General features: G+C 39.6%; 1 protein-coding gene across 9 annotated transcripts in view; it reads right to left on the reverse strand.

Moving 5' to 3' along the window:
• Positions 1 to 15,699, reverse strand: part of MBNL2 (muscleblind like splicing regulator 2) — a 109,090-nt gene that overhangs the window by 28,432 nt on the left and 64,959 nt on the right. For all 9 annotated transcript variants that reach the window (XM_051780639.1, XM_051780635.1, XM_051780637.1 and 6 more), the window contains 3 exons: positions 6,109 to 6,273; positions 2,954 to 3,154; positions 1,531 to 1,794 (listed from right to left, as the gene is read on the reverse strand). In XM_051780639.1, the coding sequence (XP_051636599.1) occupies positions 1,531 to 1,794; positions 2,954 to 3,154; positions 6,109 to 6,162 (519 nt within the window). In that variant the 5' untranslated portion in view covers positions 6,163 to 6,273. The remainder of the gene's footprint in view (positions 1 to 1,530; positions 1,795 to 2,953; positions 3,155 to 6,108; positions 6,274 to 15,699) is intronic.

Consider the following 15,699-nt stretch of genomic DNA (forward strand, 5'->3'; position numbering starts at 1 on the left):
ATATATATACAACCATTACTGAAGTGCAAAAAAACCCCATAATCCACTCATCTCTCTCCTTTCTTCTTCAGTATAGTGCCTAGAAATACCACACTCTCTAAATGAACAATAAATATTGCACAACAGAAGCTAATCAGAATACAAACCCAACCTTCTTTGCTTTAATTTCCAGATGGTATTCAATTTCTGCAAGCACAGGAAACTTTAACTAAAAATCATCCAATTTGAAACAGAGACTGTTAGAGTATTAGAGAAAAAATATTAAAACTTAAGAAATATTATTCTGTTTGGTGGTTTATGTTCTCGCATAACTTACCCTTTGTCCCTCAAAAAAGTCTGGTCTTTGCTATTGGCTAAATACAATAGCTTGGGGTAGTTATATACTGTACTGTATTGTGTTTCTGGTAAGCTTTTTACCCAGAGAATAACTGTATTGTCTATAACTATTGTATGCACTGCCCACAAGTCCACAAACCACATCTGCTTAATTATTCGTCCACTGCCAGCAACGAGGACAATGATTCTTCGATTTGCTGCCAGCAGTTTTGTCTCCCAATTCAGATCTTGCATGCTTGATTTATTTAACTTTATCAATACCAATCTAAATTTATCAACTTTCCTGGTAGCAACTATAAGAGGGATCCAATACTGGTAAATGGATGGGTTGACTTGTCTGAACAGTTTTAAGTAAGAGGTTAAAATATCGGAAAATAAAAGCCCTCAATCTGTTTTCTTCTGAGTGTAGCTACAATGTTTTTTCTTAATGATTTCCCTTTTACTTTACTACTTTTAAACCCCATGATTCAAGTAACTGGCCCATGACAGTGGGAGAGGCAAGAAGTCTCTAGCCATGAGATTCATCTAACCAAAGTTCAAAAAGATACAGGCAACACTTTTTCATCTTTTGGGATAGTTTTGTATCTACAGAGGGCAGTTCTTTCTCATCCTCAGACAGGCACTAATGGTAGAATAGAGCAGTGTGCTAGTTTTTCTCCACTCCGAAACGGTGAGACCACGGTGGCCAGCTATTTAACTGTCTGACTGCTAAGGTGGAGTGTGTTGAATCTCAGTGGAGGTTTCTGTTCTACTACTGATCTCCAAGGCAAATGCTCTCTCTTTCCTTTTCTTCCAAATTTCCACATGTATATCTGTCATCAAAGAGCTAAAACAGCATATGTGTCCCTGTTCTCCTGGGAACACTGAACCTTATCAGTTTTGTTTCTGTTTGGAGATACTAGGGGCAAATTTTATATATAATCAAGGCAGAGAACAGAAGTGGTATAGAGTGTCATTTGCTTCACTGTCTTGAATAGAAATACAGCATTAAATTAAGGGCATAAAGAAAAAAAAGTGCTTCCTCCCATCAAGCAATAATAATAGTTTTAAAAATTCGTATCTTTTACCAAAATAAAAAAAAAAAAGAAAAATTTTACCAAAAGAGGCAAAAGAGAAAAGAAAGTATAAGCAAATAGCATCAAATTCAAGCAAAATAGGCATCAAAAAAAGGCAGCCATATATGCCAGCACTTACCATCACAGTCGCAGCTGCCGCAGCTGCCTGGGCTGCCACTGCAGCCTGGTTGGCTTGGTGTTGCGCCGCTTTGATTTTGGCCTGCAAATGTGCAGGAGGGTGAAAATACTTGCATTTCTCCCTCATGCAACGACCTTTTATGTAATCCATACACACGGTTACGGTGTTGTCGTTTGTGTCAATCATTGTGCTGTCTGCTGGATGCGCAAAGCGGCAATCAGTCTCTCCACGTGCACAGTTTCCCCGCTGGAACTCCCTGCACACCTACGTGCAAAACAACACATGTTGCAGGGGTAGAGCTCCGTGCAAGATGAAAGGGCAAGGAGAGCCCCGTGCCCCCAAAAGACAGATTTGCCGCTTTCCCCAGTTAGTTCAAGTTTTACAGAAAATTCAATTTATTAAACCCTTCATCTTCTGGTGGGAGAGGGAAATGCATCTATTTTACCCTTACGTTCTTGGCTCCTCGGGTAGCTCTGCAGTACAGTGGCTAAATAAACTTGACATGCAACAGAAGAATTCACAAGTGCCTTTCCTTTTTCCGGTTTAGAAAACAGCTGGAAAGGATACTTACTGAAGTAACTACCCCTGCAAAACTAGCTGGGAATGACAAAATATTTCATCCCTTTCTAACTACACTTTATATTCTTGCAGGCTGACTGGTAGGGAAGGAGTTCCTCTTGCTGAAACTCAGGGAAGATACATGTCAGATGCACTGTATTTTTTATGGAGTCTGCAAACAGAACTGAGAGCCTTCTTAAAAATAATTTTCAAATATGAGGAGAATGAACTTCTTTTCCTAGGAAGAAATGTGCTGTAGAGACTAGTGCTTAGGCTGTTGGGAAAGGACATTCATTTCTGCAAGTCATTTGGCCTTCTTATGTCCTTGGATCTCATAGATTCCACTGAGTCCAGCCATGCAGAGATCCATCAACACCTGGGACGCTCTGCACATAACTGGGGGCTTGTCCCTTCCACCTGCTGCAAGGTTGGTAACATTCAACATGTCTATTTGCAGCTGAAGCATGAAGGGCTACACCACTCCCCTAATACTGATCCATAAGGTTACAAAATTCCCTTACTATCAGTGCAGAAAAATCAAGACAGAATTAATACTGAAATGAAAAATATGCTTGTTAGATATTTCATCAAGGCATGTATACCTGAGGTATTTTGGAGGTAATGAACTTTAAAAAAGATGAAAATTCATGTTGGTGTCTATTAAATTTAAGCAAATGTACTACCTTAAAAATAACAGTGTTTAATTACCACTGGCTGCAAGTGCAGAAATCCTGCCTGGTTACAAATTTTTTTACCTGTAGCAACTAAATTTAAGCCTAGATTTAAACCAACAGCTTTTCTCTCTGGGATCTTTCACACAGCCTAACAGAGGATGTATTTCTAGTCACAGTGGTGTCTACAGTACCTCCAGTTTATCAGTCCTGAGGAGCTTCTGGGTAGCAGTTGAACTGGGGACTGAAACCGGTGGACTTCCAGGAACAATGACAGGCGGTGTGGGTAGGATCTCAGTCGGGACTAAGCCAACTCCCGGTGTTACTGGCGTTAGGTAAGGAGCAAAGCTAATAGCCGTGTTCGTTCCTATTGTGGGACCCACTGGAAATGTGGGCTGCAAAAGGAAAACACAGACCAAGATGAAAAAAAAGGCCCTTAATCAATAGCTTACTAGTTGTCTTTTGCTTGTTCTTTCTGGCACTGATTCATTTTCTTAATGAAAAAATTTCAAACAGCTGGCAAAACACACAGCATACTCTTCTTTTAATCATGTAACACACTGGAGCAGCACACGAAGAACTGCCTTTTTAACACTATTATTGGAAAAGAGTCTCCTGATGCAAAGGAAGCCATACTTTTAACCTGAATCTCTGTGGAGGTCCAGCTTACATTGCAGGCTTATTTACACATCTAAATGTAGAAATAACATAGACTTTTGCTTTTTCTCAATACCTGTTTTCCTTGGGAAAACAGGTTATTTTTCAAAGTACCAGATTTCATAGGTGAAGCGTTATTAACTATATTAAAGTCATATTTCTAATAAGAGTATACACAATGAGGTCTTTGGCATATAACTTCCATCTGTTTGCATACTGTATTTTGCCACCTCCTGCAATATGTTACTGTGGCTCATACATTTAAAAAACTCACCTTTGCAAATGTTTGTGTGCTCAGCTGTCACCAGTGGCAGGCAGAATAAATACTATAATCTCAGCTGGACACAATATTTAGAAAGGGATTATTCAGGCTTTGCTAGAGTTCATCATATGAAAAACTTTGATTGGAGGAAATGATATGGGTCTAAAAATCTTGTTTCATGCCTTCCTACAGTGAGTCAGTGAAGTCATGACCAGAAGAAAGAACACTTGTGTGATGCTAAAACGCAGCCCTGATGAGGCAGAATAGTGGGTTTGTTACCACCAGCTCCACAGGGGGTGGAGGCAGAACATCACCATGGTCAGATCACACTCAGACCTGGAAAGTGCTTTAGTTCTGCAGAGCTGATGTTTACCCCAGAGAATGAAGCTATAATCATAAATGAGAAAAAACCATGCAGAAAAACAGGACACATCTCAGATTAGCTTTGTCAGAAATTAAGTTTCCAAATAAGCCAGCAGCTAGAAACATAACAGCAAAATACTAAGACGTCAAACCAGTTTTTAACAAGGGAGGAGTGCCTTCTCATTTAGGTGGCCTGCAGGATATACAATATGTAAAAATATGCAAGAGACAGCAAAGGAGCTAGAAGGGTGGGGTTTTTTTCTGTTTTGTTTTGGGTTTCAATTTGTTTGGGGTTTCTTTTTTCCTTTGGAACCAATTACTAAATTGTAAGTGAAGGTAACTTAGTACAAAGATGTTTTGAGCACACAGATTAGCCAGGATAAACAACTGTATGGAAATGGCATCTACCAGCCCTAGAGAGTTAAAAATGTATGATGCTCTGGTTTTATCAGTGATCAAAACTGCTTGATATCAAGCAACCCAGTTTATATGTCAAATGTGAGTTAAATTCTTAAGGGCGTAATAATGAACATTTATATGAAACAATGGCCCAACTATGTTGAGGACAATATGTGTTATGTGAAATACAAATAACAGCTTTGTATCAGATATAATTTTATGAATAAATCCACATGTCAAATAACTTCTATAGAATTTTCTTTCATTTTTTATCCATTTGGTCAAGGCTGAGTCATCTTAATCTGGCAATTTATGCAAGACAGAGAAATAAAACCTGGCATTTTTATCACAGTAATCAGTACAGAAGACATTACGTCAATGAAATTGTAAAGTTCAAATGACGAAACGGGCAAGAAGAAAAAAGTATAATTTTCCACTTCAATTCTTCTCATAATACTAAGCAGTGGAATCTATTGATTCATCAAAACTTTTTCGGATGAAAACTCAAGCAGTAAAAACCCACAAAATATCAAAACACATTAGGCAAACATAACCAAGATACAATCTGATGAACATGTGAAATTCAAGGAGTCCTGACACCCAATTCCCAATCACACCTGACAGCAGATGTTTCAAGTACAAAAACACATTTGAAAAAGGCATCTGGGGTGAGCTTCCTGTGACCAAATACAGACATCTGTTTCTGAAATGCTTACACTTGACTTCTGCAGTAGCCCATGGAAAGACAAAGGCACTTAGAAAACCAAATGCAGATGTTTGAAAAAAGCCAAGCAAATGGTAATTAGGAGTGCCTATGTCTTTTGATAAACTATAAATGGACCTTGCAAGTCCAACACAGAAGTTGATGCCAACACTCCAGATGCCTCAAATTGGAAAAGAAATCCCACTCCAGTGGGATGCCTTACACTAGGCATTTAGATTGAAAAAACATCAGCAGCAGCCATGTGTGCAAAGTTTAATTCAGATTACGTGCCAAACCATGCTTTGGAAGTCTGCTACAGTGAGAAGCCCAACTGCAAGGGCAGCCCAGAGCAACTGATGCTGCTCATGTATGCAAGACTCGAGTTCCATGCCACCTTCTGGATTAGAAGTGTCCCAGGCACCATGAGCATCATCTTGAGACAAAATCACTGAGTTTGTGATGTGCACACACCACCAGTTCTCTGTTTATCCTGGGACACTTCAGACTCCAACAGAGTAAGAAAATGCTATCCAGAATGACATTAACCTTGGTTCCTGGTATTGGCACTAAATAATATTTAAAGCCATTCAAACCCATAGACTCCTGAGAAACCTGGCATTTCTACTCAAATGACTTACTAGCAAATTATTGTTGTTATTCAAATTTTCACCTCCAGAAAGATTATAGGGAAAAGCCTTGCAAACCTGTCATGAACTGAATGAAGGCGGAAAAGAGGAAAAAAATTGCAAATTGTTTTGGGATAAAAGAAATATAAATCAAATCTACAGCAACACTCCATTTTATCTTCAAATGCAAATATAAATGCACATATCTCTAGCATCTCGGCAATTCCTTAAGTCAACAGACAGGGACTATTTTTATTGCTACTAGTTTAGAGAACTTTTGCAGGTCAATATAGTCTTCAACTTTACTTACCATTAACACCATCAGAGAAATACACTTACCACTGGCTGTAGCGGTGTCCCTGGAAACATGAACTGCATTTGCTGGGCAAGCATTGCTGCTGCAGTTTTTTGCTGGATTAAGTTGTTCCTGCCATTGATTTCCAGTTGAGTTTTTAAATGTGTTGGTGGATGAAGGTACTTGCAGTTCTCCCTTGTACAACGACCCTGGAAAAAGAAGTCACATTAATCGGCCTGCTGCTTTTGATGATAGTTTAATGCCTGCGAGCAAAATATGATACTATAAACTAAGCAAGAGCTAATGAAACGCAGGGTGTGTCCCGTGAACTGTCCTGTAGCAGACTGGGAGGAGCGGATGGCCTTGAGCTCTGCCTCAGCCCACCACCTCTGATTGATCATTTAGGCTATTAGCCACAGGTAAAAAACCCAAACAAAACAGAAAGGCTTTGAATCAGCATTTTCATTGTTAAGTACAGGTCACTACCATAGAATTAATGCTCTGAGAATTATCCAGACTACCTGAACTGCCTTTCATAGCATCTTTGTTAGAGTATCTGGTGTTATTGCAACATAAAAGTTTTTTTATAAATTACATTACATTATGAATAACAAATTGAAACCTTCTTTTAGAGTAATGCAGCTTTTAAGTACATCATATTAAAAATAATTGTGTGTGTTCATGGCAGTAAGGATCTAAAGTGGCCACTCTGCTTGTCTTCTCTCATACGTCCACCCTTATTCCAGTTCACTGCCTTCTAGCCTCCTGTTTTTATTACATAAGCACAAGTTTGAACTATTTCCATTCAAGTATAAAAGAGGTAAAGCTGGTACTTTTACAGACTAAATTTAGAAGCAGTGCATGGAGCTAAATCTGAAGGTACACAGCAAAAGGAAAGCTCCCAATCAACATGAAAGTAGGAATTTTTAGACAGTAATGAGGTAATAAGAGACAACAAAAATATAGGTGGGCTGTCATCTCTGAGGTGGCTTGTGTTGGAGGAGATGGACAGCTCTACAAGCTGTGTATGCTTGACCACAAATGCAGGTAGAGTGGCATAAGACGCACTGATACATTTTCCCTCAGAAAAGTAAATTGCAGGGTGCATCAGGAGGTTTTGCAGCTGCAGGGCAGGACCTGCTGAGATCAGAAGCTCCTTGATGACAAGGCTCACAAACAATCACAGAATTTTAAGAGCTGTAACCAGAGGACCTAGAGCGTTAGTCAAAATGCATTTGATACACTCAACTTGTATAAGGTAAGTTTCCAAATTGAGATGTTTTTAAGAAATGCTTTTTAGACTTTCGATTCATTGGCTTTACTATCCATAGCAAAGCAGGAATATCCTCCTATAGCCAAAAAAGCATCAAGATCCCTATACAAGAACATCACACAGTACAGACATACACTGGCTCTGTGTATGCATGCCCACACACATACAGCTACAGACCTTTCAGTAGGCTTTGAATGTCCCCAAACAACAGTTTCACACTTTTTACTTAGACACCAAAACACTGCTGATTCTGCCTCTGATCTGCTATAAGGATGTAATAACTAGCTGTACAGGAATGAGTTAAACGTGTTCAGGAAGGTTCTCGTGCATTGAGGCTAACAGGAATGCAAACAGCTATTTCCACGCTATTTAACTATAGAGAACAGCCCTTTCCTGAACTGCCCCTGGCCACTGCTTGGGAGTATACCAAACAGCAGAGGCCAGAAAACATCAAGAAAGTTAAAAATTTAAGAAAAAACAATGGTCTCAATGCTCAGGAACAATGGTCTCAGTGCTGTTTTAACCTGTTAGTATAGATGCAGCCACTTTCAGGACATCACGCCTTTCCTTCTGTTGAGTAAATCACTAATGCTACCTGGTTTAATGAAGTCCACAAAAGTAATGTTATTTTGTCAGCTGGCATGAGCAGAACCAGAAATAGTCATGATTTGATGGACACAAAAGAAGGCTGGCTCTTTCATTTGGCAGGGACAAGGCCTTTGCCTTCATAATGTTAAACTGGGGAAGGCTCAGCGCAGGCAATGACCATACACTTCTGTGTTGGCTGATGAGGCTAACTGATTCAGACATTTTTAACTGAGATCTATTCTACCTTAATCTATTTTGTACATGAATGGTTCATACAGCAAATCTAAAAATTAAAACAGCAAAATCACATCAAACTACTGTACCTGATGGAAATATCTACCTGTCGAAACTAAAATGCTCCTTAAATGAGGATTGAGAACAACTCTCCACCACAGTGGCTTCTGAAGTACCTCAAACCTGAAGAGTGCCTCCAGTCTTACCTCTGAAAGCACACAACTACTGTATACCACCACTTCAAGATCTGCAAAGCAACTCACAGTGCACAAAAGATTGGTTATTTCTGAAAACTTTCTAAATAATCCAACCATACAAAAATGTAGTGTCCTCTCTAACCTTATTCAAGTCTGTGCCTCGTTTACTAGCTTTTTGAGCTCCCAGTTAGCAATGAACGTACGTACTATAAAAGAGCTGTGTGGTCCTGCTATGCTGCTATAGAAAGCCCTCTAAACAGATCAAGCCTTGTTGAAATTAAATGACCCAAAATAAACTGCAGTGGAATGAGCACTGAAAATAGTGAGGAGATTAATCCAGCCCTCACTATCAAAATTAAATAAATTCTAAGATCAGCTTTTACTTTTTGGACCTACAATGGTAGCAGGAAAACGCCTATAAGCATTTTCATTCCTTTTTTCCCAAATGCTTCATGTCCCAACTACTAATCACTGCACAAACAAAAATTCAAACTTGTAGTATTATTTCAATCAAACGGGATCCTGATTTTTTTTTTTGTTTATTAGAAAGTCAAATATGAAGTCCAATGGACATGTCAGCACATATCAACCAAACAGCAGAACTGTACACAACACACAGGTATATTCAACACATTGCTTGGGTCAATATCAATAAGAGTCCACTTCGGATTATTGCAAAAAACTACTATGCTAGCAGGTCACATGATCACAGATGAGACAAAGCTGAGTACTTTAACTTTAGGGTGCATCAGTATCAAGCCTCTGGAGAGAGGTTCATCCCAGCTTTTAAAACTACTGCAGTTTAAGAGCTGCTCCGCAGACATTGAGTCCCTCTGGCGCACGATGGCACAAACTCAGTAGGACAGGGCAGGTGGCAGGGAAAAATAATTGCTTCTTACAACTTTTCACCTGCTCCCAGATACAAATTAGAGTCCTGAAACTGAGGGCACAGACAGATTGGTTTGAAACTGGGCCCCTAGAAACTCTTGTCATCCATGAAGTGAAGGTTATCAACAAGCACATCATAAGTGGTTGTGCACTTCCCATGGGAGTTCACATGAAAAATTAACTTTCAGTGAGCTGCCTCCTTACCTGCAATGGATAGTAACAATGAACAGACATCAGATTAAATTCCGAGCAGTCTGTTACTCCCCTCATCCTGGAAGGATGGAACCTAACTCTGATCTTTCATTTCTCTGCCTTTGTGGTCTACAGCTAGCCTAATGCACAGCACCACATTTCAGTTGGGTAATGGAAAGTTTTAGCAAAAAAATTACTTTTCTACTGCTAATTATCCAGACTGGAAACATGTTGTGGCTCGTGTTGGGCTGTGCCACAGGCTTCATTCCAGTGAAGCAGTGGGAAAGGGAAAGGGTGCATCAAGGATCTGGGGACTCAAAGGGCTTCAGTGCCCATTACTTGGGCATGGCAAGGAGAAGCTCTGCTTCTGCCAGGGCAATGGTCTTGGGAGCTGCTACCTGACTGGCTTAATTTCAAAAACACATTCCTTCACAAGCCATGTCACACCACTAACTTTTTTTTTTTAAATCAATAAGTTTTTCTATTAAGAACAATAGATAGTTTGTCTAAGATCAATCGCACAAGACAGCCCACAGACTAGAGTATATTAAAAAGCTAGGTACGTGCTTTGAATTTTAAGATAAGCAAAATGAGTTAAGTTCAGAAGTAACACCCCATAACTTTGCATATTAACATACTACGAACCCATTTCCTGTCTACAAGTTGTACAGCCATGTCTCTGTCTTGAATATTTTATAAATACACAGCTTTCTTCAGTATTTTACTATTGCTCTAATAGTAACAACAATAATAATAATTCATCCAGGCTTGGGAATTCCTTATGCCTAATAATGAGTTAGCTTTTACTTACCAAAATTACCTTCATCTTTCACAGAAATGTTTGAATAGAAAAAAAAAAGGCAAAACAATGTTTCTTTTATTTCTTAAGCCAAGAATCAATTAAAGCATTCATAACGATTTCACTCAGGTACTGATTTCAGGCAATATATTGATGCTATTAGCAGGCAATAATACAGCATGCCTCCCCTACCTCACAGCACGACCTAACATATGACACAGGACATCCCATCACCTTTAAAAGACAGGTTATCTGATGAGAAGCAGAAACAGGAAGGCCTGCTGCCTTGCAGATGTTTGTCTCTTGTTCTGAACCTCGCTCCCCAGGGTGTTTCCAGCTCCCTCTACCCACCTCTGTTCTCCAAAAACTCCCAGCTTCCTACTGTACCCCACCTCCATCCTTCCTTCTCCCCCAGAACACCCTCCCACCCCTCCTAACTATAGACCAGGAAACAACTCATACGATAAATATAACTCGCTTGAGACTTGCATGTCCTGAAGAGCCAGCCAAGATGTGAATGTGGCTGGCAGACCACACTTGGGTGTGGCTTAGTGCCCACTCCAGCCTTTTCCTTAATAGGGTAGTACTTTGGATCTCTCTCTTGTACCCAGACACTGATTTTTGCATAACCAGTAAGAACTTTAAGATATGTCTTTGAGATGTCTGCTTCTAGCAACTTTGCTTGAAATTGGCTAGGATGTTCAAAAGTTATTAGGGTGAGAGGATGGTGCTGGCAAAAATACAGATAGTGCAATTACGCAAAACCTGTTTCCTTAAGAAAACAAGCTAAAATTAACAAATGTAGATGAAATTGTATGATCTCTCAGGATTAAATATGCAGTCTAAGGGGGGGGGGGGGAAGTATATGACTTCCAAGACATGAATGGTTTTAGAAGGCATCTGAGTAACCGGTTATACAAAGGAAAAAGGGTTTTCTGGTTTCCAGCTAGACATTCTAAGATCCAAACATCTGCTGGAATTAGAAAAGACACACACATACACACACACAAATTTTTAAAAAGTAAAAATCACCTGATGCCACAACTACCCCTCCTACTGGAAAAAAATATTGCAATTTTCTGCATTATGCTGCATCAGCAAACTTGCACATGCCTGTAAAGATCAGAACACATTTTAATAAACTTGCAACTGTGGGCATGCTGTTTAGCTAGACATCACCTGCTTGGTGTTGATATTAGATACCTGAACATATTACATACTGTTCAAACCTCGGCAGAGCAAGAGCTAGCACAGGCTGCTGTCTGGGGTGGTGGCAGCATATGGCAAGAATAGACACAGAGACAGCAATGTCAGCAGCGGTGGAGGTACCTAAGTTGTAAATACTTCTCTGGAAGAGTTTCTGACAAGAGCAAAAACTGTTTCTTCTCCTTTGGGATTCATCCAGAGCAGTCCCTCAGCAAACGCTGGTTGGCAACGTGTGTGGCCTCACCCAATCTATTTAACAATTTCACCATTGCATAAATCAGGAACTTCTCAATTCCAATAATCCTGCACTCCCTGAGGCTAAAAACAGACCCAGTCAATGGGACGGCAGGTATTTTGAGGTACTTAAGCTTCTGTTCCTGTGCATTGACAGCCACACTAACTCTACCACCCCAAAACATCCCGTTCAAAAGTTATTTTTCAAATGCAGAAATACCAAAAAGGGAAAAAAAACCCCACTAAGGAAAACACTGACTGTGTATTCATATGCAGAGAGGGATGATTCCTCTTGTTCTACAGGACATGCATGTATACATTACCCTATATATTTTAGTACATGAGAGCTCAATCATTAGCAGCACTTTCATCATTCATGGAAAACCCTAAGACTTCAGTTTGGACTGAGTTAAAAAGTATTTTCCATCTAACATCACAATCCATGAATTCAATTTTCCTATGCAGGTCAATCTGCTTCCTAACTTCTCTCAGAAAGCAAAAAACCAGACATCACAGCTCCATTAAAGTATTCCCTTTGTACTTTCTGTGACCATGCACCATCTCACACAATCTGTAGGACTACACATGCTTCTAGAGTTATGCATATGTGCAAAGACTTAGGGGATTTAGTTAAGCCTTAAGAATGACTAGTCATAGATTTAAAAAAAATATAACTTAGCATTTTATTTCTTCCTTAAGGCATAACAAAAACTTTCAAATTTTTTTAAAATTTTGCATAATTTCACATCTAGAGTATGCTGACTTGCAAATAAGCATGCTTATCAAAACATAATTCCTCTAGAATAAGCAAAATTGTATCTAATTTTATAGAAAGAAACATAGATCAGACCTCTTATCTTGCAAATGAGACATGTTTGAACTATTTGTGAAATGCAAAAATAATTTCAAAAGGACCAAACTTTACTAGCAATAGAAACATTGAGCTTTTGATGGAGAGTTCGAATACCTCAGACTTCACTATTTGCCATACATTTTATAAACACAAAGACCTGAAGGAAAAAATGTACTTCATAAAAACACAAGCATCTCTTATATTACATTTGAAATAGTTCAGCTCTTGGATCTGTTTTCCTGGAAAAAGACACAAACAAAAGTCACCAACAAAAACAACTTAAAAACTTTGCTGAGAATTTAGTTCTGTATTTCCAAGGCCACCTTGCAAGTCCACCCACTGAAGTTAGTGAGCTTGCATACATATTTATACGCACCTACACACTTCCGTTTCAAGAAAAGTAGAAGGCAAATTCACTTTCTAAAGCAGAAATGGAAAAGAAGGCAAAAAACTCTCAGGTGACTTCAGTCTGATTCTGTTTCCAATAAGCTAAGAAAACCCATTAGCTACTCTTTTAATGACTTCAATTTTTTTTGCAAGAAACTGAAAGCTGGTAAAATAAAAATGAATCATTTTATTCATAAAGTTAGAGAACAAGAACTGCCTGTAACTGACAGAAAAAAATAGAAAAATATTGAACAAAAATGGAAGTCTTACAAAAAGATGGAATGTCTAAATGATATAAGAGTCTTACCACTAAAGACTTAATAGAAGATATTTATTTAAATGGAAAAAGACAAAATGTTCTACTGAAGAGCACATTTGCAATGCACAAAGAGCTCTGAGTCTCTCAAGATGCTCTTTCAAACAAATGTTGAGCATAGCTATAGAGAATGGTTTAATAATTTGCCTTGGAATATCAAGGGGAGTGTACTCAATATTAAATTGCTCAGAAGAGAAAGAACTCAAGCAGATATTGCAGATGCCAAAAAAAAAGACATTTATGAAATTGTAAGTCGTTTGACGAACATCCTTGAGATTATCCTAACAAATAAGAAAAGAAAAATCAGACAGAGAAACAACAGTTTAAACTAATATCAATTTATTTTATTTCTGTGTTTACTGCCTTGAAAATAATTTGAGAATAATAGGGCAATAAAGATTATTTCTTCCTCAATTACGTAGCTCCTTTTATTTTTCTTTTCCCATTTCCCCCACATACTGGCACTCAAAATCAACCAGTTATTTTTATCTTAGCTTCAAGTTTGTCTACCGGCACATCACAAGCAACTATGGACAACCCTTGAAATAAATCTTTACTCTAATGCACACAGACAATTTTCATGGAACAAGAGGCAGCCGACACGCAGTATAGGGGGAAAAACCCTATGGAATGAACATAAATAAAGCAGAGGGAAACATGACTTTGTGTAGATAAAATTCCTGAAATGTCTGATTTCTATTACATGGGTGGTGAGACTCGTTGCAGGGTGTAGGGCTCCAACAAACACACAGCTCCTCCTGTGGGAGGACTAGATGCAGCCAAGCATGGGACTCAAGATGGGTTTCAATAGCAGAACAGTGATCTAAGCCCTCCAACTCTGCCCAGTCAGAGAAGTCAACGCATTCACGGATTCCTGCATTATAGAAAAAACGTCTAAGACCTTTATAGAGTCTCACAATACAGCATTACACACAGTTAACTGACGGCTGGGCAGCTTTAACACACCTGCTCATCTCAAGGATCGAGTGTTTTCGTAGAAGACAGATGACAGCTGTGTAAAATTGCAGGTGGGACCACACTGTAAGTCAAGGTGACACAGATTTCTGCTGGTAAAAAACATACTCCACCATTAAATCTAACTGAAATATAAAAGAAGATAAGACCTTCGGAAGAGGCAATTTTCTTCAAATTTTCTCAATATCTCCAGAGTAGACAAAAATAACTATTCCAGAAGTAATGCCAGTAAAGTTGTTTGACTGCAGGTCAGCTGGCAAGAGAAAAGGCAACAGCAGTGTAGCATAATGGCAAAAGACCGAACAAGAAGATGGGCAGGGTGTGGCACCACTTCCTGACCTACCTCTTACCTCAGAGTCTCCTTTACAATTCCCATAAAAAGCCATCAAGTATTCTGACTTTAATGCAAGCTTGCCCATATGAATAGGACTGAGATTAAACTCCTTTGGTTTGGAAACACCACTTTGCAGTGAAAAGGTAAGCAAAGACAACTTTAGAACTGACAGTCAAGCCCTGAGACACCTTTTGGTGGCCTGTAAAGGAAAATCACTGTGGCTCAGCACATAGAATATATGCTCTAATGTCCATACCACATGTTCTCTACCATAACCAGGTTAGAAAAGAAAGAGTGAGTAATGAGAGGTCTTTGCTGCAGGGGTGTCCGTGAGCCCAAAGGGTGAACAGCCCAGCAAGGACCAGGCAACAGGCTGGTATGCTGGCAACAGTCCCCTCAATGACACACCAGAATGCTTCAGGAAAAGACATAACATCAGCTGTATGTCTTCAAAAAAGAGCAGGAGACGTGCCTTAGCAGTGAGGAGCCTGGTTGACTGGATCAGAAAGAAAGCGAGAGGAGAGTGCTGCAAAACTGGCCACATAAGCTTCCTACTGAAATTCACCTGGCCAAGGGAGCCTTGAGAAGATGTTTCATTTGAGAGTTGCAGTGCATTAAAGGAGATTTGGAAAAGACTCATTATTTGGAAGAGTCCCACCATATGGAAAAGGTCATCAGCATGATGCAGCAAGTCCATTATGTACCATGGGACCCCACTGGTGTACTACAGAGAAGGGCAGACCTAACACACCTTGAACAAGTCACCTTGGACACCAGTGTGTCACAGTCCCCAGGTCTTGAGCTGGATGTCCAGTAGCTATGAACTGCTATGGGGGTGACCTGATGTGCCACTCAGAGTTCCTCTGCTGCTTCTCATGGGGATGCTTTCACCCTGGCCAGGCTACTCTGCACCCGTCCGTGTTCTGGGGCTCCCAGTCCAGCTGGGGCTTCCTGGGCCTCTTCCCTGTTGCAGATTTCACACTTTCTCGGTCAATCATCTTGCCAACAAAAGGAAAAAGGAAGGGCCGAGTTAAATACATAAATCATCGAGGACACCTTACGTAACTGCAGAGGTGAAAAGTACACAATCTTGTCCCTCTGCAGAGGAGGAGTGTTTATCCGCTCTCAGCAGCAGCGCTGGAACCGCAGCTGCGTTATT

Source organism: Manacus candei, unplaced genomic scaffold (genome assembly GCF_025592945.1).
Source record: "Manacus candei isolate 608988 ecotype Guabito, Panama unplaced genomic scaffold, ASM2559294v1 h1tg000014l, whole genome shotgun sequence".
Lineage (NCBI taxonomy): Eukaryota > Metazoa > Chordata > Aves > Passeriformes > Pipridae > Manacus > Manacus candei.